The 26,887-nt window shown below is 41.5% G+C and overlaps 2 protein-coding genes across 3 annotated transcripts in view; one reads left to right on the top strand and one right to left on the bottom strand.

The window, feature by feature from the left end:
• Positions 1-13,702, bottom strand: part of ARMC10 (armadillo repeat containing 10) — a 74,872-nt gene extending 61,170 nt beyond the window's left edge. For both annotated transcript variants that reach the window (XM_068972661.1, XM_068972662.1), the window contains exon 1: positions 13,498-13,702. In XM_068972661.1, the coding sequence (XP_068828762.1) occupies positions 13,498-13,636 (139 nt within the window). In that variant the 5' untranslated portion in view covers positions 13,637-13,702. The remainder of the gene's footprint in view (positions 1-13,497) is intronic.
• Positions 13,703-14,140: 438 nt separating this feature from the next.
• Positions 14,141-26,887, top strand: part of FBXL13 (F-box and leucine rich repeat protein 13) — a 215,452-nt gene continuing 202,705 nt past the window's right edge. The window contains exon 1 of the mRNA XM_068972394.1: positions 14,141-14,215. Within this exon, the coding sequence (XP_068828495.1) occupies positions 14,141-14,215 (75 nt within the window). The remainder of the gene's footprint in view (positions 14,216-26,887) is intronic.

Raw genomic sequence — 26,887 nt, 5'->3', positions numbered from 1 at the left:
GTGGCCACAGGACTGGAAAAGGTCAGTTTTCATTCCAATCCCAAAGAAAGGCAATGCCAAAGAATGCTCAAACTACCACACAATTGCACTCATCTCACATGCTAGTAAAGTAATGCTCTAAATTCTCCAAGCCAGGCTTCAGCAATATGTGAACCGCGAACTTCCAGATGTTCAAGGTGGATTTAGAAAAGGTACAGGAACCAGAGATCAAATTGCCAACATCTGCTGGATCATGGAAAAAAGCAAGAGAGTTCCAGAAAAACATCTATTTCTGCTTTATTGACTATGCCAAAGCCTTTGACTGTGTGAATCACAATAAACTGTGGAAAATTCTGAAAGAGATGGGAATACCAGAACACCTGACCTGCCTCTTGAGAAACCTATATGCAGGTCAGGAAGCAACAGTTAGAACTGGACATGGAACAACAGACTGGTACCAAATCAGGAAAGGAGTACGTCAAGGCTATATATTGTCACCCTGCTTATTTAACTTATATGCAGAGTACATCATGAGAATCGCTGGGCTGGAAGAAGCACAAGCTGGAATCAAGATTGCCGGGAGAAATATCAATAACCTCAGATATGCAGATGACACCACCCTTATGGCAGAAAGTGACGAGGAGCTAAAAAGCCTCTTGATGAAAGTGAAAGGAGAGTGAAAAAGTTGGCTTAAAGCTCAACATTCAGAAAACGAAGATCATGGCATCTGGTCCCATCACTTCATGGGAAATAGATGGGGAAACAGTGGAAACAGTGTCAGACTTTAGTTTTTGGGCTCCAAAATCACTGCAGATGGTGACTGCAGCCATGAAATTAAAAGACACTTACTCCTTGGAAGAAAAGCTATGACCAACCTAGATAGCATATTGAAGAGCAGAGACATTACTTTGCCGACTAAGGTCTGTCTAGTCAAGGCTATGGTTTTTCCAGTGGTCATGTATGGATGTGAGAATTGGACTGTGAAGAAAGCTGAGCACCGAAGAATTGATGCTTTTGAATTGCGGTGTTGGAGAAGACTCTTGAGAGTCCCTTGGACTGCCAGGACATCCAACCAGTCCGTTCTAAAGGAGACCAGTCCTGGGTGTTCATTGGAAGGACTGATGTTAAAGCTGAAACTCCAATACTTTGGCCACCTCATGCAAAGAGTTGACTCATTGGAAAAGACCCTGATGCTGGGAGGGATTGGAGGCAGGAGAAGGGGACAACAGAGAATGAGATGGCTGGATCGCATCACTGACTCGATGCACGTGAGTCTGGGTGAACTCCGGGAGGTGGTGATGGACAGGGAGGCCTGGCGTGCTGCGATTCATGGGGTCGCAGAGTCGGACACGTTGAGTGACTGAACTAAACTGAACTGAAAGGAAAATAACAACAGAAGAAGAAAGGAATAAAGGAATTACCTTCTTTTGGGTTTTTTAGAAACTTCTTTACATTAGCACAATTGATTAAATCATTGGATACTGGTGACAGATTCAACCTCCAGCCCCTCTCACCAGTCCAGAGGTCAGGGGAAAGTGAGACTGAATGTTCCATCCTTCTAATCACAAAGTTGGCTCCACTAGCAATCAGTCCCCAACCTTCAATGCTTTCCAAAAGTCAACTCACCAACATTAAAAAATCACCTTTTTCACTCACATCACTTAGGAAATTCCAAGGGTTTTATTAGGAACTCTGTGCCAGAGACAGATATACGACCAAATATTTGTTGTTGTCGTTTAGTTGCTAAGTTGTGTCTGACTCCTTTGCAATCCCATGGACTGTAGTCCACCAGCTCTCTCCATGGGATTTCCCAGGCAAGAATACTGGAGTGGGCTGCCACTTCCTTCTCCAGGAAATCTTACTGATCAAGAGGTTGAACCTGCATCTTCTGCTTGGCAGGCAGATTCTTTACCACAGAGCCACCTGGGAAGCCCAAAGAGCAAATACACATTTCTTATCATAAATCACAATATTACAGAAACTATATGTTGTATACAAGAGATTCACTTCAGTTTTAAAGATTCAAACACAAGACTGAAGTAAAGGTATGAAAAAAGATATTCCAGGCAAATAGAAATAATAAAATAGCAGGGGCAGACATACTTATCAGACAAAACAGATTTTAAGACAAATACTGTAATAAGACATAAAGAAGGTCATCATATAATGATAAAGGATTTGAACCAATGAGAGCATATAACATATGTAAACGTTTATATACCTAACATAGGAGCACATAAATTAACAAACCTGAAGTGAGAAATAGGTGGCAATACAGTAACAGTAGCGGAATCAAAACCCCACTTTCGTCAATGGATAGGTCATCAAGACAGAAAATCAGTGAGGAAACACTGGACACATTATACCAAATGAACTTAATATTTACAGAACATTCCATTCAAAAACAGCAGAATACAAACTCTTCTCAATTACATGTGGAACATTCTCCAGGACAGTTTACATGTTAGGCTACAAAACAAGTCTTAATAAATTTAAGAAGACTGAAACAGTACTAAGAATGTTTTTTATGACCACAATGATATGGTCATTATCACCAGATAAAAGATGGCAGAGTAAAAGGACATGTGCCCATCTTCTCCTGTGAGAACACCAAAAGAGCAGCTAGCTGTTGAACAACCCCTGACAGGATATTGGAACTCACCAAAAAAAAAAAAGATATCCTGTGTCCAAGGACAAAGGTGAAGCTGCAATGAGCTGGTTGGAGGGATGTAATCACGTCAAAATCAAATCCCATACCTGCAGGTAGGCGACTCCCAAAATGGAGAATAATAACAAAGAAGTTCTCGCACTGCTGCAAAAGTCCTAGGTCTCACATCAAGGATGCTAACTGGGATCCAGCAAAGGGAACCCCCAGGGAAACTGACTTTGAAGGATAGCAGGATTTGATTATAGAACTTCCACAGGACTGGGGGAAAGAGAGACTCTTGGAGGGCACAAACAAAATCTTGTGCACGCCAGAAAGAAGCAGTGACCTCACAAGAGACTGTGTCAGACCTCCCTGTGAGTGTTTGAGGGTCTCCTGCAGAGGCGTGGCTCAGAAGTGGCCTCGGTTGGAAGTAGCCTCCCTCAGGGATGGGGTCACTGGCAGCAGCAGTCCAGGGAGGTGTGTGTTGGCATAAGTCCTTTTGGAAGGTTGCTAGTTAGCCCTACTGTAGAGACTGTAGACTCCAGAACTGGGTTGCCTCAGGACAAACAACTAACTCGGAGGAAGCACAGCCATATCCATCAGCAGAAAATTGAAATAAAGATTTAGTTAGCATGGGCCTACCCAGGAGAGCAAGAGCCAGTTCTCCCCACGGCTGGTCCCTCCCTCAGGAAGCTTACACAAGCCTCTTATCCTTAGCCATCAGAGGGCAAACAGAAGAAGCAAGAACTATAATTGAACACAGTTTTCAGAATGAAAACCACAATCACAGAAAGCTAACCAGAATGATTACACTGATCACAGGCTTGTGTAACTCAATGAAGCTATGAGCCATGCCCTGCAGGGCCACCCCAGACAGACGGGTCACAGTGGAGAGTTCTCACAAAATGTGGTCCACTGGAGACGGGAACAGCAAACCACTTCAGTATTCTTGCCTCAAGAATCCCATGAACAGTATGAAAAGTCAAAAAGACACAGCCCCACACATCTGTAGGTGTCCAATATGCTACTGGGAAAGAAAGCAGAAATAGCTCCAGAAAGAATGAAGAGGCTGGGCCAAAGCAGAAACAATGCTCAGTTGTGGAAGTGTCTGGTGGTGAAAGTAAAGTCTGAGTTATAAAGAACAGTATTGCATAGGAACCTGGAATGTTAGGTCTATAAATCAAGGTAAATTGGATGTTGCCAAGCAGAAGGTGGCAAAAGTAAACATCATGTTAGGAATCAATGAACTAAAATGCACAGGGATGGGCAAATTTAATTCAGATGACCATTACATCTACTACTGTGGGCAAGAATCCCTGAGAAGAAATGGAGTAGCCCTCATAGTCAACAAAAGAGTTCAAAATGCAGTACTTGGGTGCAATCTCAAAAAAGACAGAATGATCCCTGTTTGTTTCGAAGGCAAACCATTCAACAGCACAGTACCCAAGTCTATGCCCCAATCCCTAATGCTGAAGAAGTTGATGTCAAAAGGTTCTATGAAGACCCACAAGACTTTCTAGAACTAACACCAAAAAAAGATGTCCTTTCATCATAGGGGATTGGAATGCAAAAGTAGGAAGTCAAAAGATACCTGGAGTACCAGGCAAGTTTGACCTTGGGAGAACAAAATGAAGCAGGGCAAAGGCTAACAGAGCTTTGCCAAGAGAACACACTGGTCATAGCAAACACCCTCTTCCAACAACACAAGAGATGACTCTACACGTGGACATGACCAGATGGTCAACACTGAAATCAGACTGATTATATCCTTTGCAGCCGAATATGGAGAAGCTCAGATATCAGCTTCTTATTGTAAAATTCAAGCTTAAATTGAAGAAAATAGGGAAAACCATTAGACCATTCAAGTATGACCTATATCATATTCCTCATGATTATATAGTGGAGGTGATGAACAAATGCAAGGGATTAGATCTGGTAGACAGAGTGCCTGAAGAACTATGGACAGAGGTTAGTAACACTGTACAGGAGGTGGTGACCAGACCATTCCCAAGAAAAGGAAATGCAAGAAGGCAAAGTGGTTGTCTGAGAAAACCTTACAAATAGCTGAGAAAACAAGAGAAAGGCAAAGGAGAAAGGAAAAGGTATATCCAACTGAATACAGAGTTCCAGAGAATAGCAAGGAGAGACACAAAAGCCTTCTTAAGAGAATAATGCAAAGAAAGAGAGGAAAACAATAGAATGAGAAAGACTTGAGATCTCCTCAAGGAAACTGGAGATACCAAGGGAACATTTCTCGCAAAGATGGACCCAATAAAGGACAGAAACAACAAGGACCTAACAGAAGCAGGGGAGACTAAGAAGAAGTGGCAAGAATACACAGAACTGCACAAAAAAAGGTCTTCATGACCCAGATAACCACAATGATGTGGTCACAAACCCATAGCCAGACATCCTGGAGTGTGACGTCAAGTGGGTCTTAGGAAGCATTACTTTGAACAAAGCTAGTGGAAGTGATGGAATTCCAGCTGAGCTATTTCAAATCCTAAAAGATGATGCTGTGAAAGTGCTGCACTCAATATGTCAGCAAATTTAAAATACTCAGCAGTGGCCACAGGACTGGAAAAGGTCAGTTTTCATTTCAAGCCCAAAGAAGGGCAGTGCCAAAGAATGTTCAAACTACCAGACAACTGTGCTCATTTCACATGCTACCAAGGTAATACTCAAAATTCTCCAAGCTATCCTTCAACAGTACATGAACTGAGAACTCCCAGATGTACAAGCTGGATTTAGAAAAGGCAGAAGAACCAGAGATCAAACTGTTAACTCCAATGGATCACAGAAAAAAACAAGAGAATGCCAACATCTACTTCTGCTTCATTGACTACACTAAAGCCTTTGACTGTGTGGATCACCACAAATTGTGGAAAATTCTTCAAGAGATGGGAACACCAGACCACCTTACTGGCCTCCTGAGAAACTTGTATGCAGGTCAAGAAGCAATAGTTAAAATCAGACATGGAACAACACACTGGTTCAAAATTGGAAAAGGAGTACATCAAAGCTGTATATTGTCACCCTGCTTATTTAACTTCTATGCAGAGTACATCATGAGAAATGCTGGACTGGACGAACCACAAGCTGCAATCAAAACTGCCAGGAAAAATATCAACAACATCAGATATGCAGACGATATCACTCCAATGGCAGAAAGCAAAGAGGAACTAAAGAGCCTCTAGATGAAGGTGAAAGAGTGGAGTGAAAAGGCTGGCTTAAAACTCAACTTTCAAAAATCTAAGAACATGGCATCCAATCCCATCTCTTCATGGCAAACAGGGAAAAAGTGGAAGTAGTGACAGATTTCATATTCTTGGGCTCTCCAAAATTGCTGAAGATGGTGACCGCAGCCAAGTGATTAAAAGATGCTTGCTCCTTGAAAGAGAAACTATGACAAATCTGGACAGTGTATTAAAAAGCAGAGACATTACTTTGCCAACAAAGGCCCATATAGTCAAAGCTATTGTTTTTCAGTAGTTACCTATGAATGAGACTTGGACCATAAAGAAAGCTGAAAGTGAAAGTTGCTCAGTCATGTCTGACTCTTTGCCACCCCATGGACTACACAGTCCATGGAATTCTCCAGGCTAGAATACTCGAGTGGGTAGCCTTTCTCTTCTCCAGGGGATCTTCCCAACCCAAGGATCAAACCCAGGTCTCCCCCACTGCAGCCAGATTCTTTACCAGCTGAGCCACAGGGAAGCCCAAAGAAAGGTGACGGCTGAAGAACTGATGCTTTGGAATTGTGGTGCTGGAGAAGACTCTTCAGAGCCCCTTGGACAGCAAGGAGATCAAACCAGTCAATCCTAAAGGAAATCAGACCTGAGTATTTGTTGGAAGGGCTGAAGCTGAAGCTCCAATACTTTGGCCACCTGATGTGAGGAGCCGGCTCACTGGAAAAGACCCCAGAAAAGATTTGAGGGCTGGACAAGAAGGGGGCAACAGAGGATAATGTGGTTGGATGGCATCATCAACTCAATGGACATCAGTTTCAGCAACCTCTGGGAGACAGTGAAGGACAGGGAAGCCTGGCGTGCTGCAGTCCATGGGGTCCAAAGACTCAAGACACTACTGAGCGACTGAACAACATCTGCAACATGGCTGATTCACATAGTTGTCTGGCATAAAAATACACAACATAGTAAACTGATTATCCTCCAATTAAAAATAAATTAAAATAAATTAAGCAATAAAATGAAAATACAAGATAACCAAAACATATGGGATGTATCAAAGCCAGTTCTCAGAGGGAGTTTCATAGCAATAAATGCCTACATAAGAAAGAAGAAAGATGTCAAACAACCTAACTTTACTACTCCTCAAGGAACCAGAAAAACAAACAACAAAGCCCAATGTTAGACGAAGGAAGAAAATAACAAATTTCTGAGCAGAAATGAATGAAACAGAGACAAGGAAGACAACAGAAAAGATCAATGAAATACCGTGCTGCTTTATTTTTTTTTTTTTAAGATAAATAAACAAACCTTTAGCTAGGCTTACCAAGAAAAAGAGAAGACTCAAACAAAATCAGAAAGGGGAGACATTACAACTGATGCCACAGGATGCACAGGATCGTAGAGACTGCTAAGAACTATTACACACCAGCAAACCGCAACCCAGAAGAAACAGACACGTTTCCAGAGACACAAAACGCACCAAAACTCAATCATGAAGAAATGGAAAATCTGAACAGACCAATTACCAGTAAGGAACTGAATCAGTAATCAACAACTTGCCTTAAACACAGAAGTTCAGGACCAGATGGATTCACTGGTGAGTTCTACCAAACATTTAAAGAAGAATGAATACAAGTCCTTCTCAAAGTCTCCCAAAAAAGTAGACCACTTCCAAACTTATTTTACGAGGCCAGTATTACCCTGATGCCAAAATCAGACAAAGACACCACAAGGAAAGAAAATTACAGGTCAATATACCCAGAACATAGATTCAGAAATTCTCAACAAAATATCAGCAAACACATTAAAGGATCTACACAATGATCAAGTGGGACTGATTCCTGATATGCAAGAGTGGTTCAAGATCTGCAAATCAATTCTGTGTTACATCACAATAATAAAATGAAGAATAAAAATCATATAATTATCTCAGTAGATGGAGAAAAAGCATTTGACAATATTTAACATTCACTTCCCTGGTGGCTCAGTGGGTAAAGTGTCTGCCTCCAATGCGGGAGACCCGGGTTCAATCGCTGGGTCGGGAAGATCCCCTGGAGAAGGAAATGGCAACCCACTCCAGTACTCTTGCCTGGAAAATCCCATGGACTGAGAAGCCTGGTAGGCTACAGTCCATGGGGTCGCAAAGAGTCAGACACGACTGAGCAACTTCACTTCACTTCAACATTCACTTATGATACAAACTCTTGACAGTGGGTACAGAAATAATGTTGTTATTTGTGTTTAGTCACTAAGTCATATCTGACTCCTCTGTCCATGGGATTTTGCAGGCAAGAATACTGGAGTGGGTTGTCATTTCCTTCTCCAGGGGATCTTCCCTACTAAGGGATCAAACCCGCTTCTCCTGCATTGGCAGGCAGATTCTTTGCCACTGAGCCACCACGGAAGCCCCATAGAGGGAATGTACCTCAACATAATAAAGGTCATATATGAAAAGCCCACAGTTAACATCATACTCAGCAGTGAAAATCTGAAAGCTTTCTGAGAAACGAGACAAGTATGCCCACTCTCATCACTTCTATTCAGCATAGTACTGGAAGTCCTAGTTAGAGCAACTCAACAAGAAAAATAAATAAAAGGCATCCAAATCAGAAAGCAAGAAGTAAAACTCTATTTACAGATGACATACAGAGAAAACTCTGAAGACTCCACCAAAAAAACTGTTAGAACCAATAAACGGATTCAGCAAAGTTGCAAGATACAAATTCAATATTAAAAAAAAAAAAATCAGTTGTGGACTTTCCTGGTGGTCCAGTGGTTGAGAGTCTGCCTGCCAATGCAGGGGACATGGGCTTGCTCCTTGGTCCTGGAGGATTCCACATGCCACAGGGCAACTGAGCCTGTGCACTTCAGCTGCTGAAGCCACACACTCCTAGAGCCTGTGTTCTGCAACACAAGAAGCAGCCGCAGTGAGAAGCCTGTGCACGGTAACTAGAGTAGCCCCGCTCACCACAACCAGAGAAAGCCTGCACAGAGCAAGGCAGGCCAAGCACAGCCACAGATGAACCAACAAATGAATAAAAACTGAAAAATAAATCAGCTGCACAAAAACAAACTATAAAAAAGAGAAATTAAGAAAGCAAGCCCATGTGTAATTGCATCAAAAAGAATAAAATATCCAGGAATCAATTTGATCAAGGAGGTGACACACTTGTACACTGAAAGCTATAAGATACTGATGGAAAAAAGTGGAAGAAGTGAAGTGAAGTCGTTCAGTCGTGTCCGACTCTGCGACCCCACGGACTGTAGCCTACCAGGCTCCTCTGTCCGTGGGATTTTCCAGGCAACAGTCCTGGAATGGATTGCCATTTCCTTCTCCAGGGGATCTTCCCAACCCAGGGATTGAACCCAGGTCTCCCGCATTGTAGACAGACACTTTACCGTCTGAGCCAAAGATATTGATGGGAAAAAATGGAAGAAGATACAAATAAATGCAAAGATACCTATGCTCAAGGGTAGGAAGATTTAGTATTGCTAAAATGTCCATACTACCCAAAGTGTGTTAGTTGCTCAGTCATGTCTCACTCTTTGCAACCCCATGGACTGTAGCCCACCAGGCTCCTCTGTCCATATAATTCTCCAAGCAAGAATACTGGAGTGGATTGCCATTTCTTTCTCCAGGGGATCTTCCTGACCCAGGGATCTAATCCAGGTCTCCTGCATTGCAGAAGGTTACTTTACCATCTGAGCCACCAAGGAAGCAATAGCTATCAAAATTCCAATGCCAATTTTCCAGAAACAGAACAATTCCAAATCTTTATGGAACTAAAAAGATCGCAAATATGATCAATACATGAGGGCATGAGGGTCTATTTCTGGGCTCTCTGTTCTAGTCTATTAATCTTTGTGTCTCTCTCCCCTGACCCAGTACCATAGTGTTTTGAGTACTACAACTTTGTAGTATATTTTGAATTCAGGAAGCATGATGTTTCCAGTTTTCGTCTTAATATTACTTTGACTATTTGCGACCTTTTTTTAGTTCCATAAAGATTTGGAATTGTTCTGTTTCTGGAAAGTTGGCATTGGAATTTTGATAGCTATTGCTTCCTTGGTGGCTATAGCTATCAAAATTCCAATGCCAATTGTCCAAAAACAGAACAATTCCAAATCTTTATGATAAAGGAGCCAGGTGTATACCTGGAGAAAGAACAGTATCCTCAATAAATGGTGCTTGGCAAACTAGACAGTTATGTGCAAAGTAATCAAACTGGACCATTATCTTACACAATACACAAAATTAACTCATAATGGATCAAAGCCTTGAATATAAGACCTGAAAACTTAAAACTGCTAAAAAAAAAACATAGATGGTAAGCTTCTTAACATTGGTCTTAACATGATTTTTTGAATTTGACCAAAAATAGAAGCAACAAAGGGCTTCCCTGGTGGCTCATTGGTAAAGAATCTGCCTGTTGATGTAGGAAAAGCAGTTTTGATCGCTGGGTTGGGAAGATCCCCTGAAGGAAATAACCTACTCCATTCTCTTGTCTGGGAAATCTCATGAACAGAGGAGCCTGGTGGCCTATAGTCCATGGGGTCACAAGAGAGTCAGACATGACTTAGCAACTAAACAACAACAACAGAAGCAACAAAAGGAAAATAAACAAGTAGAATTACATTTAAAAATCTTCTGTACAGCAAAGGAAGCCATTAACAAAATGAAAAGGCAATCTATGAAACTGGAGAAAATATTTGCAAATCATGTATCTGATATTTGGTTAATACCTAAAATATACTTAAAATCCTCATGCAACTCAGTAAGAAAAAACAAAAGGAAGCAATCTGATTACAAAATGGGCAGAGGCTCTGAATGGATCTTTTTTGAAAGAATTCAAATGACCAAGAAGTACATTCAACGGGTTCAACATCACTAATCTTCAGGGAAATGCAAACCAAAACCAGTTACCTATCACCTCATACCTGTCAGAATGACTTTCCTCAAAGGACAAAACACATGCTGGTGAAGTTGTAAAGGCAAGAGAATGCTTGTGCACTGTTGGTGAGAAAGCAAATTTCCAACGATGGAGGTTCCTCAAAAAATTAAAACTAGAACTATCACATGATCTAGCAATTCCACTTCATGATTCCACAAAACCTCTACCTTGAAAAGATATCTGCACCCCAATGTTCACTATAGCATTATCCACAACAGTCAAGACAGGGAGACAACCTATGTGTCAATCAATGGATGAATATATACATAAAACATGGCAACACACACACACACACACTCGCACATACATATAATGGCATGTGATCCAGCCAAAAGAAAGATGGAAAGCCTGCCACTGTGACAACATGGATGGACCCTGAGAGCATGACGTCCAGTGAAATAAGTCAAACAAATGAAAGACAAGAACAGAACGATCTCACTTTGATGTGGAATATAAAAAAAATATTCTTAACTCATAGAAACAGAGAGTGTCATGGTGGTTGCCAGGGCCTGAGGGCTGAAGGAAATAGGAAGATTTTGATCAAAGGGTACAAACTTCCAGTTATAAGGGCAATAAGTACTTACAGTAATAAACAGCTTGGTGACTATAGTTAATACTGTGTTGTATACTTGAAAGTTGCAAAGAGAATAAATCTTAAAAGCTCTCATTAGAAGAAAATTTGTGGTGATGAATGTCAACTAAACTTATGGAGATCATTTTGCAATTCATACAAATTTCAAATCATTTTGGTATTTATCTAACACATATACTACAATGTTTATTTCAATTAAAAAAAAAAGTTCACCATGTAAAATATAAGGATGATGCTGACAAAATGGGTATTTCTTAAATCTTCTTCAAAGAAAAAAAAAGTATAGCTTCAGGGAGGGGCTGTGAACAACTTATTTTGTAAGCTGTCTGACCATGGTAATGGTGATTTGGGGAAGTAGTGAGACTTTGTCAGTTTCATCTTTTTCAGTAAGTATAAGTGAGTAGGTATCTGGGTTCAGGTCACCTGACTAAATACTTATACAGAAATATCTTTGACACAAAGACAACAAATTAAGCTTTGGCAGCAAGAATAAGTACAAATCTTTTTAAAAACTGATTCTTTTCCCCTGTGCCAGAAGGGAAAGGAACCTTTTTCCTACTCCCTTTTTTGAGAAGATTTCCTTGAGCAAACTTCTAACTGTAAACCCTTTGTCCCTTTGATATGAATGTACATCTTTTAAAAAGCTAAGCCTCTTGCTGGTTTACAACCTAAAAAGCCTTTCTCAGTGGCTCTGATGTCATCTGTTTGAAATGTAAATATCAAGAAGTCCCCATCTCCTTATCTGTTTTGAGTCTGAGCTTGGTACTTAGTTCTATGTTGTGACTACATGGTTATAAAGACACTGAGAAGTTTTATTTTTTTCTCTATATAAAAGTAATTAGCTAACACAAACACCATCTCAACCACCAGTGAATTTAGAATGAACCATGTGTAGCAAATGGTTCAGTTAAGTCCTCTTAAGGACAAATTACTGTTTATCATGAGGGTATGTACATAATATGAAATAGGCTGCACCTGCGTACATACTTACAGGGGTGAGAATTCAGTCTTTGAAATCCCACTAGCAGACTGCTCGAGATGTGTGTAGCAATCTGGTTAAATGCTTATTTGATAATAAAGCTATTTAGTTCTTTCCCACATTTGTAGAGAAGAATTTCTTGGTTGGCAGGTTTTATTTTTTAATAATTTCTGTAACTCCCATGACCTGAAATATCCCCTCAGAACATCAGCAAATTGTTAGAATCTTGAAAAGACCAATTAGCTTTTGGACCCAAACTTGATCATGCACTTGTCGGCCAGGAGGGTTGTCCTGAATGCAGACAAGCGTTCTATCTGTATCTCCTGTCTCGAAAACTTTGTTTATACATAGACCACGGTGACTTCAAAGTACGTCCTCTCAGGGCTGCCCCTCAGGTGTCCCTTCCAGGCTAACCGCATGCAGAATTTCATCTATCGCTGCAGGCTGGGCAACACCAGACACACACTCAGGAGAAACCCTCTGGTAACAAAAAGGTCAGGAGCAAGATTTAATGCGAAAGGCAATCTACACACTTCTGGAAAACTTAATCCTCCTCTGTGCCACCAGACTTGGGCAAGAAAGTTACAGCAATTATCCATCCTGGTATTTTCAATAAAAGAAATGAAGGTAGGGAATCGAACCCTACACTCATCCAATTAAGAAAAATCCGCCTTTTGCACCTGGGCTTCCCGACCTGGCTCTTCTCACCATCCTCCCTCCCTGGCTGGGCTTCTTATTTACTCCCAGCACAAGGAAGCCATAGAGAAGGAAATGGCAGCCCACTCCAGTACTCTTGCCTGGAGAATTCCGTGGACAGAGGAGCCTGGTGGGCTGCTGTCCATGGGGTCGCACAGAGTCGGGCACGACTGATGCGACTTAACATGCATGCATGCATTGGAGAAGGAAATGGCAACCCACTCCAGCATTCTTGCTTGGAGAATCCCAGGGACGGCGGAGCCTGATGGGCTGCCGTCTGTGGGGTCGCACAGTCGGACACGACTGAAGCGACTTAGCAACAGCAGCAGCAGGGAAGCCAAGAGCTTCCAAGCAAACGCATTAAAAGATCAAACACAATGACGGGGAGCTCTTTCAACCCCTCATCCAGGGAAAGGCCCAGTCCCAGTCCTCGCCACCTGCCAGGGACTCCGTGGCCTTACCTGCGGACCGCGAGGGGCGCAGCCGAAGCCGGCGGCCGCCTCGTCTCCGGCCCCGCGTCAGCTTGTAGAAGCAGTAGCAGGCGCCGGCCGCGAGGATCAGGCCCGCCGCCACCCAGCCCACGTCCCGGGCGCCGCCCATGCTACCTCTGGGGCCGCGCACAGAGCTGGGCCCGGCGCGGGAGTGTTCGAAGCCAGCGGGTCCAGGCGCCGCCGCCCGGGATTACGCCGCGGGAGAAAGGAAATGGGGGCCTGAACTCCGCCTCTCAGAAACCGCCCTGCTGAAAAGTGAAAGAGTCCACTCAGCCCGTACGCTTCCTGGCGGCTTCCTGGAGAATGGGCGGGGCACGGCTGGAGGCGAGCTAGACTGGGTGAAGCGCTGCAAGCACTGCCCGCCCCGAGAGCACACGCCGGGGGCCGCCCCGGACGCCCGGAGGCGGGTCCCTGCCCCGGCCCGAGGCCCGCCCCTCTTCCGGGCAGGCCACTGAGGGCGCGAGGCAACGCAACGCCTAGCCCCTCCTCCCACGCCGCGCGGTTGCCGCGGCAACGCCGGGACGCGCTAGCCCCTCGCTCAGGAGTGGCTCTTGCTGCTCCGGGCGTGGGGAGGGCCAGCGAGCCACGCAGGATTTCAGTAGGGCCTCAGGTCATGGCCTCGCTGCGCCTGGCCAGCCCCAGGCTGAGGAAATACTTCAGGGAGAACTACATTCCTCAGGTCTGCGAGGTACTGGAGCCACGTGGCGGCGGAGTTAGAAGAGGGAAGAATGGGCAGAGAATTCCCAGAGGAGGGACTGGAGTTTGGCGAAGAGAGGAAGTGGAGGTTAAGAGGAGCGAAAAGGGAAGAGATGAAGTCAGCTTTGGACAGGACGGCGGTCCGGGCTGAACATACAGATCAGAGAGTTGAAGCAGAGGGGTGATGGTGGCTGAAAGGGGGGGATGAATGCCATCTCCCAGGGAGAAAGGGGGAAAGACCTCAGGACAGAAACCCCAAAGGCCAACTTTTCAGGTTTGGATAAGAGGAACTAAGGACTAGAGGAGTGAGAATGAAATGCCTTGGAGATAGAGGAGGAAAAGCAGAAGAGTATGGCTTTATGAAGAAAGTGGGCAATAGTGTCACCTAAGATAAAGACTTGAAAAGTTGTAGTGGATTTGGCCCAGGGTAAGTGTGGGTTTTCAATGGAGTGATGAAGGCAGAAAATAGACTGAGGTTAGCTGAGGAGTGGAAACCTCAGGAGGTTAGCTGAGGAGGAGATCCTTAGATAGAAAGCAGTCAGCCCTTTGTGTGAAAGGAAGATCCACACAACCAAGACTTAAATGGGAGGAAAGTCTGTCCTTCCCCACCCATCTTGTAACAGGAAGGAAGCAGGACAAGGGGTGGATAGGCTTTGTAGGCTCCGAGTTAGGAATCCAATAAAATTATCTTCTGGTGACTTCCATTTTCTCTACAAATATGAGGTGAAATGTTTGTCAAGATTGAGGATGTTTGGCAGGGGATGCAGTTGTAGGAGTTTTGAGTAGTTAAATTATTCAGACAAGGAGAGAGAGTTAGAAGTCCAGGGAAGGAGAGAGAAGGAAGGTGAGGCAGTGTCGAGAGCCCAGCTGGGGGAGTGACTGTCCTACGCAAGTGGGAGGGCAGTTCAGTACAGCCCCCTCCTTTTGGGATGGTAATTTTCAAATATTTATTAAAGTGTTAAATATGAATACCCTTTAACCAAGCATTTCCACTTCCGAGGATCCACTTTAGAGACATACTTGCACATGTAACCAAAAGGATGTACAAGTATATACATTGTAACATTGTCACATAGTGAACGTGGTAAATAAGTGTAAATAAGGGAATGGGATATTATGTAAAACAATATATACCTGTGCCTTAAGACAAAAATGCAAATTGCCTAACAAAGTGTACTAACATCTAGCTACCTGGATTCATATTTGTATGCATATGTGTATATGTATATAAGTGTGTTTTTATATGTGTATATATATAGGTAAGACAATAATATATGCATAGAATATATGGCAAACTATTAACAGCAAATGTTTTGGGGGATAGCTTTAGGGGAGAACTCTAATCTTTTACTCCGTATACATCTGTAGGGTTTTAATTTTTTTATGATGAGTTTCATTCATGTTTTACCTCTATACAATTATATTTGAAAATGTGTAGAAAGCTTGCTATTTATCTTCCCAGTTGCATGGTTTTCTCAAGCAGCACTCAGTAAATCAGACTTAAGTATACAAATAAGAGCTGATTTCATTCAGGATAGGAGTTTGCCACACATATATAATGGAAGGGCAGTGGGGAGGGAGATAAGCTTTTGAGAGTGCCTAAAGTGATGGGTCTAGGACTCTAAGGACTGGGTGGGATATGAGAACAAGACATAATACTGATATGTGGGTAGAAAGTGGAAGTTTGTAAGAGGTGAATGAAAAAAGGTAGAGGGAGTATTTGAGTGAGGGAGCTGGAAAAGTAGGAGGTGGGGGCCACAAAGTGGAATGTGCACAATTATCTCTCAGAATCATCTTTTTTTTTCCTATTAAAATTTTTTCTTGGTTAGATATATTAACACATGACTTCATAGTATACAATTTCAAACTTTTATAAAGAAAATGAATTTTAGATTCCATGCGGAGAACCTGAAAAATCTGTGGATCATCGATTTTTCCTTTTTGAAACCATTTTTGTACTATCATCAATGCAAGTAGGCCTGGAGGGATGAAACTATCCTCACACCCAGAGCTGGGGAGGAAGATGGAGCCTCTTCAAAGAACGTAGTACAGTCATCCCTCAGTATCCTCAACGGACTTCCCTGGCTCAGATGGTAAAAGCCTCTGCCTACAATGAGAGAGACCCGTGTTTGATCCCTGGGTCGGGAAGATCCCCTAGAGAAGGAAATGGTAACCCACTCCAGTACTCTTGCCTGGAAAATCCCATGGACTGTAGCCTGGTAGGCTACAGTCTGTGGGGTCACAAAGAGTCAAACACAACTGAGTGACTTCACTTCACTCAGTATCCTCAGCTTTGGTTCCAGGACCCCCATGGATACAAAAAATCTGTGCACACTATTTACATACAATCTACATCCATCTTACTGTATAAATCACCTCTAAATAAATCATCTCTAGATCACTTATAGAACCTAATCCAGTATAAATGCCATGTGAATAATTGCCTGCACTTAGAAAATTAAAGTTTTGCTTTTTGAAACAATGGAATTTTTCCCCAGTCATTTTGGACCCACATTTGATTGATTCCATGAATGAAGAACCTGCAGATACAGAGGGCTGACTGTATTTATGATTCGGTGTGAAGCCATTCTGAGTCATAGCTATGTCCAAGTTGGCCATGGAACAGGCAGCACAAGTGGACTTGAGTGGAGGATCAGGGAAGTTGTAACCTCTCCTCGCCTTCCTCTCCACTTGCCATAAAACTTCCCAGCTGCTGGAGGCACCCCTGGTTCCTCCTCTGGATGAGAGCACCTCTTCCACACCAGTCTACCACTCTGCTTTGCACCCAGAGAAAGGAAGCCCTTAGAAGTGCTCCCTACTGCCTAAGACAATATTATTCTGAGGAGTCCTTTACTCACCTCTGCTACCACATTACCAGCAGGTGCAAGAGAGCGTCACATACCCACTTTAACCTGGTTACCTGCTTTCTTTGTATCTATTCACCCGATCCAGTTTTCCATGCCTAGCACTCTTCTAAAACCCATCTTCTGCAAGTTTTGGAATACATCATCTTTCATCACAAATTTCCATGTATATGTAACCTCTTCTGAACTGCACCTGCAGACGGTGATTGCAGCCATGAAATTAAAAGATGCTTACTCCTTGGAAGGAAAGTTATGACCAACCTAGATAGCATATTGAAAAGCAGAGATATTACTTTGCCAACAAAGGTCCGTCTAGTCAAGGCTATGGTTTTTCCAGTGGTCATGTATGGTTGTGAGAGTTGGACTGTGAAGAAAGCTGAGCACAGAAGAATTGATGCTTTTGAACTGTGGTGTTGGATAAGACTCTTGAGAGTCCCTTGGACTGCAAGAAGATCCAACCAGTCCGTTCTAAAGGAGATCAGTCCTGGGTGTTCATTGGAAGGAATGATGCTGAAGCTGAAACTCCAATACTTTGGCCACCTCATGCAAAGAGTTGACTCATTGGAAAAGACCCTGATGCTGGGAGGGATTGGGGGCAGAAAAAGGGGATGACAGAGGATGAGATGGCTGGATGGCATCACTGACTCGATGGACATGAGTTTGAGTGAACTCCGGGAGTTGGTGATAGACAGGGAGGCCTGGCATGCTGTGATTCATGGGGTCGCAAAGAGTTGGACACGACTGAGCGACTGAACTGAACTGAACTGAACTGAACTCCACCTACCTGTTCTGAATAAAACCTGGCTGTCTCCTTAGGATATCATTTCCCTGTCAACTTTTGAATAGAGGCTGATCTTTTTTCTTTTAATCCTGCTTGATTCACTGGGCTTACTTAATCAGTTGATTCATACTTTTCATCTGTTTTAGAGAATTCTTGATCATTTTCAAATTTTGCTTCTACCTAATTCTCTCTTCTCCTTCTGGGACTCCCGTCATAAAGTTGTTAGCTTTTTCTTTTTTCAAACTTGGTCCTATGCCTCTTTTGTTCTTTTCTGTTTTTTCCCCATTCTTTTTTTCCCTCTGTGCTTAAGTGTGGATAGTTTCCATTGATTGTCTTCAAGTTTACACGTTCTGTTTTATGCTGAGTCTAGTCTACTGTTAAGTACATTAAATGAGTTCTTAATTTCAGATAGTGTATTTTTCAGTTCTAGAATGTCCATTTGATTTTTTTTATACATTCCAATTAAAATCCTGCCTCTTTTCATCCTTTTTGTCTATCATTTTCTATTTTCTTCAACATGTTAATTATTATTAATTTAAAATCATTGTTAATATGAACAACTTTGAATTAAATTATTTATTAGAATTTAGTTATTAAAATAGGATAAATGTTCTTTATTCAAATTACCGGTGTGATTTCTGTCTCTTAACTGGATCCTGACTGATACAGAAGGCTTAACTGGAAGGCTACACAAGGGAACTTTCTGGGGAGTTGGAAAATGATGGAGATTTAAGTGTATCCATTGTCAGAATTATACAACTAGGATTTGTGCATTTGAATTCATGTAGATTTTACCTAAAATATTATAAAAGAGAACAGGTGGAAAATTGGGAAACATATAATCTAGATGAAAATAATGTTATGTTGATTTAACCCAAAGAATCACACAAATCACAGAATGGTGACAACTGTTGAAACTGGGTGATGGGCACACAGGGGTTCATTGTTTACTTTATATATGTTTGAAATTTTCCATAATAAAATGTTAAAAGATAGTCATGGCTGCGTGTTTTCTATCTTAATGTATATTGCTAGGGATGGATGGAATGACAAGCTTGATCTGGCTATACAGTCATTTATTGTTTGTTTTCTGTATCAGTTATTCATTGCTATGTAACACAACCACAAAACTTCATGGCGTAAAAGAACATGAAGCATTTCGTTTGCTTAAAAATCTGGAATTCTTGCAAGGATTTGTAGGGAAGGCTTGTCCCTGCGCCATGTGATACCATCTAGGGTGGATCAGCAGAGTGTTAAAGATCCACTTTTAAGATGGTTCATTCACATACCTGGCAAGTTGGTGCCAGAGGTCGGCTGGAAGTTAGGTTAGGTCTGTGAACCAGGAGGCTGGTTCCTCCATGTGCCTCTCTATGGGCTGCTTGGACTTCCTCACAGTATGGAGACTCGGTTCTAAGAGCAAGGGTCCCCAGAGAGAACTAAGTAGAAGTTATATCATCATTTATAGCCTAGGCTTGGAAGTCAACATAACATTATTTTCACCTTGATTCAAGAGGAGGGAACATAGACCCCACTTCTTAATGGGAAGTGTATCAAAGTCACAATCCAAAAAGAGCTCATGGGATGGGAGATATTGTAATGGCCATGTTGGGGAATATAATCATATACACCCAGCTTGTTCATACAAGAAGAATCTGGGATCAAGTTGGATCTCAAAGTATTATCTGATCAAAGATGTAGTTTCCTATCATCCAGCAAGTGGATCTCAACCCTTCTGTAAATATTCCTTCTCCTTTTTTTCTATGTTCCTCAGGTGCAGATATATACCGGACATTAACAAGTTGCCTACATAGCATCTACTTCCCTCTTCCTAATGTTTCTTACATTCTTATTCCATAACTTCCCCACATAGCCTGAGTGCTTCAGGGAAGCTGATTATCTTATCTCTGAGGTTGGACCCTGATTGACTTATGGCAACTAGCACATTCAAGTTCCCCTGGTCATAATGTTTGTGACTATGGTGGTTGGTAGCAAGGATCATGGGGAAGGGCAAGATGTGATGTAAACCAGTTTAGATCAGGTTGCTGGTTGGAATGCTAGGACAGAGATATCGCACCTCTGGATGTTTGTGGGGAAGCATGTAGCCCAGGGAGCCATTGTTAATTCTCTTGTGTCCACATGGGAAGATGGTTTTAGGGTGAAGGAAGGTAGAGTGGGAAAATGGAAAGAAATCGGGTCTCTCATGACATCAGTAAGTCGCTGGATTAAATACGTTGGCCACCTGATGCGACGAGCTGACTCATTTGAAAAGACCCTAATGCTGGGAAAGATTGAGGGCAGGAGGAGAAGGGGACGACAGAGGATGAGATAGTTGGGTGACATCACCAACTCAATGGACATGGGTTTGGGTGGTCTACGGGAGCTGGTGATGGATAGGGAGGCCTGGTGTGCTGCGGTTCATGGGATCGCAGAGTCGGACATGACTGAGCGACTGACCTGAACAGCAGGATCTACCTTTAGAATTTCTAGTGTAGGACCCAATAAACTCCATGTCTAGCTGACATTTATAACTGAAGCCTAAAGTGTCTGAAGCAATCCAAGGGAACTACATTAATATTTTATTATGAGATTGCCCAGGTTTGACTCTCGGTTTTGCCAATTACTAATTGTGTAAGTCTGAGCAAGTTTCTAAATCTCTCCGACTCGGTTTTCTTTGTAGTAAGATTCCAGATGAATGAGAGATAGGCCGTCACTTTCTAGACTAGGAGAAAGCTATTGTGAAAGGGAAGAATGGGAAAAGAAAACCACAAAATGTGTCCTGAGGCAAATTAAGTTCAGGAAAGAATATATGGAGAAGGTGAGGCTCTGGAGATTGGGGAGTATTTTATAATATGAACTCTCACATACCTCTCGGAAAGCCTTTGTGGGCTTTTAGAGATGTGCACACCAGCTTAAAGACTGCTGGATTTTATGTTCAATTCAAGTTAGTCAGGTTCCGTTTTCTTTTTTTAAACAACTGATTAGGATCTTTTTTTTTTCTTGGATGGAATGGCAAGAGTGGTCAGCTAAGAAGGGTACATTAGACCATTTGTCATCAGCAAACATTTGCTGGGCATGTATCCTGTACTGGTAGAAAACACCTCAACAGCTTCAACCACTTGCAACTATGACTCTGAAGCTGTCTCTAGCTCAAAGTTTCTCCTTAGTACTCTGTGCATTTATCAATTCTGGTGTCCTACAGACACGTTAAAGAAGTAAAAAGAAATAGGTGACATTAGATTCTCTACACACCAATCTATCCAGAACATAATCATTTCAATATGGACTCACAGACTCACTATAAAATCATATTGTCTTCAAAACTGAGTGTGTACTTTATACTTGCAGCGCATCAGTTTGGACAAGCCACATCTGAAGTGCTCAATTGTTCAGTTGCTCAGTTGTGTCTGACTCAATAGCAACATGAAATTAGTAGCTGCCACATTAGACAGTGCAAGTTGAAAACGTATTAACATATTTAATAAGCCAGAGAAAATTAACTCTGACCCAGAAATGATCACTGTGTCTCTGAGAAGGCTGTTGTTTTCACGGGCACCTAGTTTCTGGACCTATAGCAAGAGTCTGAGTAGCACAGGGAGGGTGAAGTGGCTGTCTAGCCAGGTTGGTCACCTGCAATGTGTCACAGATGGGACAGTTGTTCTCACATGCACCAACGCAAATATATACCTATTTTCAAATCTTCAGGAATCGTAATGATTAGTGTTTATTGTGGAAATGAACAAAGTGATATGAACATTCTGTAGATTGGATGTTTCTCCCCAAAATTCATATGTTAAAACCCAATCTCCAGTGTGATGGTATTAGGAGGTGTGGCCTTTGGGAGCTGATCAGATCATGAGGGTGGAGCCCTCATGGATGGAGTATGAGTCCTTATAATGAAGACTCCAGAGAGTTCCACTGATCCTTCCAGCACATGAGGACACTGTCAGAAGATGGCCATCTATGGCGTGCTGCTCACCAGACACAGAATCTTCCTGCACTTTGATCCTGGATTTCCCAGTCTCTAGAACTGTGAGAAATATGTTTCCATTGCTTATTAGTCATCCAGTCTTTAGTGCTCTAAGATTCCAAATGGACTAAGACAGAGAATAAGTCATGGACTAAATGTTGCCATGGCTTGTCTTAAACCACAAAAGCCTTTAAACTCTTAGCTGAGAAAGACTCCAGGCGAGACTTCTGGGGATATGAGTAGGGATTCAACAAGTGGTCCTGCTAGTTTTCTGAATTTTACCATCCCTTTGAGAGTCTCTCTTTGGTTACTATTGTATCTTGCATCCCTATCTAAATGAAGGACATATCAAATGTATAGAAAATCATGGCTGGCTAGTCTCTTAGTTGTCTTGGGCTGCTAAAATAAAATGGCATACACTGGGTGGCTTAAATAACAAAAAATTGTTTTCTCAGTTCGGAACATGGCTGAGTTCTGGTGATGGTTCCCCTCCTAGCTTGCAGACAGCTGCCTTCTCACCATGTCCTCACTGGGCAGAGAAAGAGCAAATTTCTCTGGTGTCTCTTTATATGAGGGTGCTAATCCCATTGTGAGGATCCTATCCTCATGACCTCATCTAAACCTTATTATCTCCCAAAGGCCCGGTCTCCAAATACCATTACATTGAGGATTAGAGTTTCAATATATGAATTTTTTGGTGACATGATTCAGTCTATAGCAGTTGGGAAATGTAAGAAAACTAACTCCACTGACAAAAATGAAATATAGATAAAACGAAGTCTTTTCCTCAAATCAACAAAACTAAAAATGTTCTGATTCTCAGAGTCGGCAAGGTGAAATGGACACTTCCACTGGCTACTAATGAAAGTATAAACTGATACTATCTTCTTAGAAAAGCAATTTTGAGAAATGTATGAAGAGCTTCAAAATACACATTTTGATTCTATATTCTATTTCTAGGGAAATAGAGTGAAGATATGTACATTATCATTTGCAGTGAAAATTAATATGTATATCATATAATTTTTAATAATGAGAAAAAGAAACAACTTAAATGTGCAATCATTTTGAAATTTTTTAACATTTATGGTATACTTTTTATGCAATAGATTATCAACCAATCTCAATACATGATGTCTTGAAGAATTTTTGGTGGCATGGAAAATGTTCGCAATATAATAACTAGCCAGGAATTAAAAAAGGAGAGAGAAATAAATTATATATATTATGATCTTAATTTTAATTTTGTAAAAAATATATGTATTAAGGAAAGACTAAAATTAAAATTTTTATTAGAGGTTATTTCTGGTTGTCAGGATGACAGGCTGACACCAGGAAAACAGGCTTATGTGTAGGAAAATGTGCTTCCTTTCTTTTGCTTTCTCATACTATTAGCAAATGAATTTTATTGGTGGAGAATCAGAAAAACATACAGAGAAAGCATAGGAAGCATAAAAACACTAATTGCTGGGAAGTGCTGGCTTTTCATCCAAGAAGTCAGGAAGTCAGGAAGGCTGGCCAGGTCACAGGCCTTTGTCTGGTCTCCTTGGGATGAGAATCCTTTTCCTCTGGCCAGCTGGGGTCTCCTGGACACCCTCTTTCCTAGATGGGCTAGCCTCTGTTCCAGTTTACAATGGCACTTGCATAAAACCCTCTCACTCTGGTTTCAGTTAGGCCTGTGTGTGGCTGATTGCACACTGATAGATTTCGAAAGGCTTTTTTTGTTGTTGTTGTTTTAGCAGAATCCTAGTTCTAAGAATTCCTGTAGGGTATGCTCTGGAGGTTAAAAAAGAGCTTTGCTTTTTCCATTTATACCCATCCAGAAACATCCAAGAGCAACTCTGCTTTCATCTGGATTATATTTGGGGATTCTCATGAGGTTAAATTTTTTTTAAGATTTTTTTCTTTCTGATTTAAAAAATAAATTTGAAACCACTGTGATCAATCACGGGAAATAATCTCTTCCTTCATGGTTCATATCTTCCGTGTTGCAGCAAGCTAGTGTTATACCTTATAGACCATTAGCATCTAGCACAGCTTTCATGCAACCTAGATGTATTTGTTTATACAATAGAGACCTTTTTCAGACCTTGGAGCCAAATATTTTTTAACTTTAATCTTAGATTTGAAATAAGTGAACTAAATGATCAAAGATTTGGGGATTTGGACAATAAAATATTTACTTTCTATATATTATTCTAAGATGTGGCAAAAGTATACTTTAGAAATTCAAAGCTTAAAAAAAACTGCATGCATGTCAACACTGAGAGCCTGCACCTCAATATAATTGCAGGGAAATGGAATATTGCCTTTTAATTCTTCACTCTCACTATATTCATCATTTCTTTCTCTCTGAGAACTCTGAAATACACATCCTACCACTGTTGAAACCTCCTTCCTTGGAGATATTTCTTTCAAAAGATATTTGTATTTTAAAAAGCTATCACCAAGCCAGGAGTCCATACAATGAAGCCCTGTTGGTAGACTATCAAAACTATTTAGAAATCTGTTTCTCCCTCAGTTTTCTACAACTAGGCAGAAGTCAGCACCCTGTCTACAAACAAGGCCTGCCCCATAAGGACCAAAGACAGGCCAGATATTAAGGGTATAGTGTCTACAAAACTATTAAGCAGCTACGTACAGACACTATATCTGAGAGTGAAAAAGTGTTAGCTCAGATTTTTGGTTTAACATGTAAGAAAGATTAAAGGAATTTGCAAAACTAGATCTGCCCAGCAGAGGGCATGTTTAAGTTACAAATCATGGTTTTTATGCAACATTTTCCATTTTTAGAAACAAATACTTCAAAATTTTTTATGCAGTTTTTATAGTTTGTGTTTCTTTCATGATTGAGTTACCAACCTGTATTTTAAAAATACGGTATTTATTTCTAAATCACATAGATTCTACCATCAGAATTGTTTTTTAGACTAATTGGTGCAAATATTTGCCACAGTTGTAAGAGTCAGGATTACCAAATTTGTGAGCAAGAGACTACAGGCTTATGCAGAAGAGAAGGAACTGGTCACGCTAACTCATCTTGCTAGACCTTGGAGCTAGAAGTTTGTGGTTTCTCCTAGGGGCAGTTGTGCTTGCTGAGCCCAGCCCACCAATTCATAGATGCAGTTCAGAGACAAACCCATGGGACACTTAACCAAAAAGCATATGACTTACTAGTTCTCTAGTAACAATTCACCTGCTCAGCTAGGGATTGGCTGGTAACCACCTCCCCGCTGGGCCATGCACAATCCTGCTGGGCCTGGGATCCAGTGTCTTGCTCTCACCTTATACAGACTATGTCTCCTCACCTGTCCAGTCTGCCTTAAAACTCCTCAAGTTCTGACCTTGAAGGGCATCTTCCTGTCCCTGGGGTCCCTCCTTAATGGTTAAAGCCTGTTGGTCCCTTTCAATAATCTTCAGTATGTTTTTAGTTATAGGGTATCTAAAATAAAAATTTGGCACCCTCTACATAAATGTCCACAAGACACAGAACTCCCTTAACTTTCACATTTTTAACTTAGTAACATCCACAGAAACACATGCCAACACCATCTCTACCACAGATGGGGATGGTGAGCATTTCTGAGATGTTACTTTGGACTTGTTTTGGAGGTTAGAGGGAAGGGAAGTAGAAGGGACTTTGAACAGGGTTTAGGAATTTAGGCCTGCTGCTGCTGCTAAGTCACTTCAGTCCTGTCCAACTCTGTGCGACCCCATAGACAGCAGCCCACCAGGCTCCCCCATCCCTGGGATTCTCCAGGCAAGAACACTGGAGTGGGTTGCCATTGCCTTCTCCGAGGAACTTAGGCCACTTCCTAAATAAAGGCATTTCTGTATGTGATGCTGACATTGCAATTTTAAAAGCAATCTCATCTGAAAAAAAGAAAGAAAAAAAAACCAACAAGGTGTAAACTATATGTTGATTATGATCTATTTGAAAGAAGAATGTGTTTTTGTATTTGCATATGAATAAAAATTTGGGGGATAGATAATGTGAAAAAAAATCCTCAAGTTTAGGAGGAAGATACGCAACACAATTTTGTTTCAGTGCATGGTATGGGCAGGGGAGGAGTCCTGGGTTTGTGGTTTAAAAATACGCTGGCTCTGTGAATCACTTGGCCCTTCTTTGCCTCATCTGTTTAATCCAGAAGTGAGAATATATACCCGCTAAAAGTCGAAGTCATCCCTAGAGGGATTTTAGAAACACACTGAACTGTGACTCTCTACCATATGGCCATCTGTGACTTTGGCCACATGAACGATCTTGCATGCGTTTGATCATGAATAACCTAATGGGGGTAGAGGAGGAACCAGTCCTGGGTCCCAGTATGGAATTCTGGTGTCTTCACAGAGTGACTCTGACTTCCTCTCTCACATTTATCTTCCATTCTAGCCAAACTGGTCTGTGCTCCTGAGGCTCTGCTCTTGCCGAGAGAGGACCCTTACCCTTTCCTTACCACTTGGAAGTTTCTCCAACTTCTGAGTGTCCCACAAGCATTTGGCAGTCATTTTCTTCTCTGCCTTCAAGAAGAAATTATCTTCTGTATTGCTATTTAGGCCCTTAGCATTTTTTTTTTTACTATGTTTATCTGGGTATCTAAAAAGATAAATAAGATTTGTTCTCTCAAGTGTCTTACATCTACCCGTAGTTCTAATAGACAGTTACTATCTTTCTGTTTAAATTATTGTTCTATAAATTTCTCTCTTCTGACCATTTCCCACCAAATGCATTGGTCTTAATTTCTGCTAGTAGACTTGGTATAAAGTCAGTCTCTCTTCCTCTGTCATTACATTGGCCTTTGAATGGTATGAGGGAATGTTTTTAAATTTCTTTTCTCTTTGTCCAATCTTTTTTCTCTAATGGAATGATAATTAGCAGTGAAATGGTTTAAAAATGATGATGGCTTACTATCATTATTATCTATGGAGTACTTATTTTGTGCTATGAAACAAGTTGAAGTTCTTTACATACATGAATTCATTTAATTATCAGGATAGCCCTATACCACATATACTTTTATTATCCCATGTATAGTTAAGGAAACAGAAGAA

The sequence above is a fragment of the Capricornis sumatraensis genome, chromosome 5 (genome assembly GCF_032405125.1).
Source record: "Capricornis sumatraensis isolate serow.1 chromosome 5, serow.2, whole genome shotgun sequence".
Classification (NCBI taxonomy): Eukaryota; Metazoa; Chordata; class Mammalia; order Artiodactyla; family Bovidae; genus Capricornis; species Capricornis sumatraensis.
Note: the sequence above shows the minus strand (reverse complement) of the source record. Positions and strands in the feature narration are given on the sequence as shown.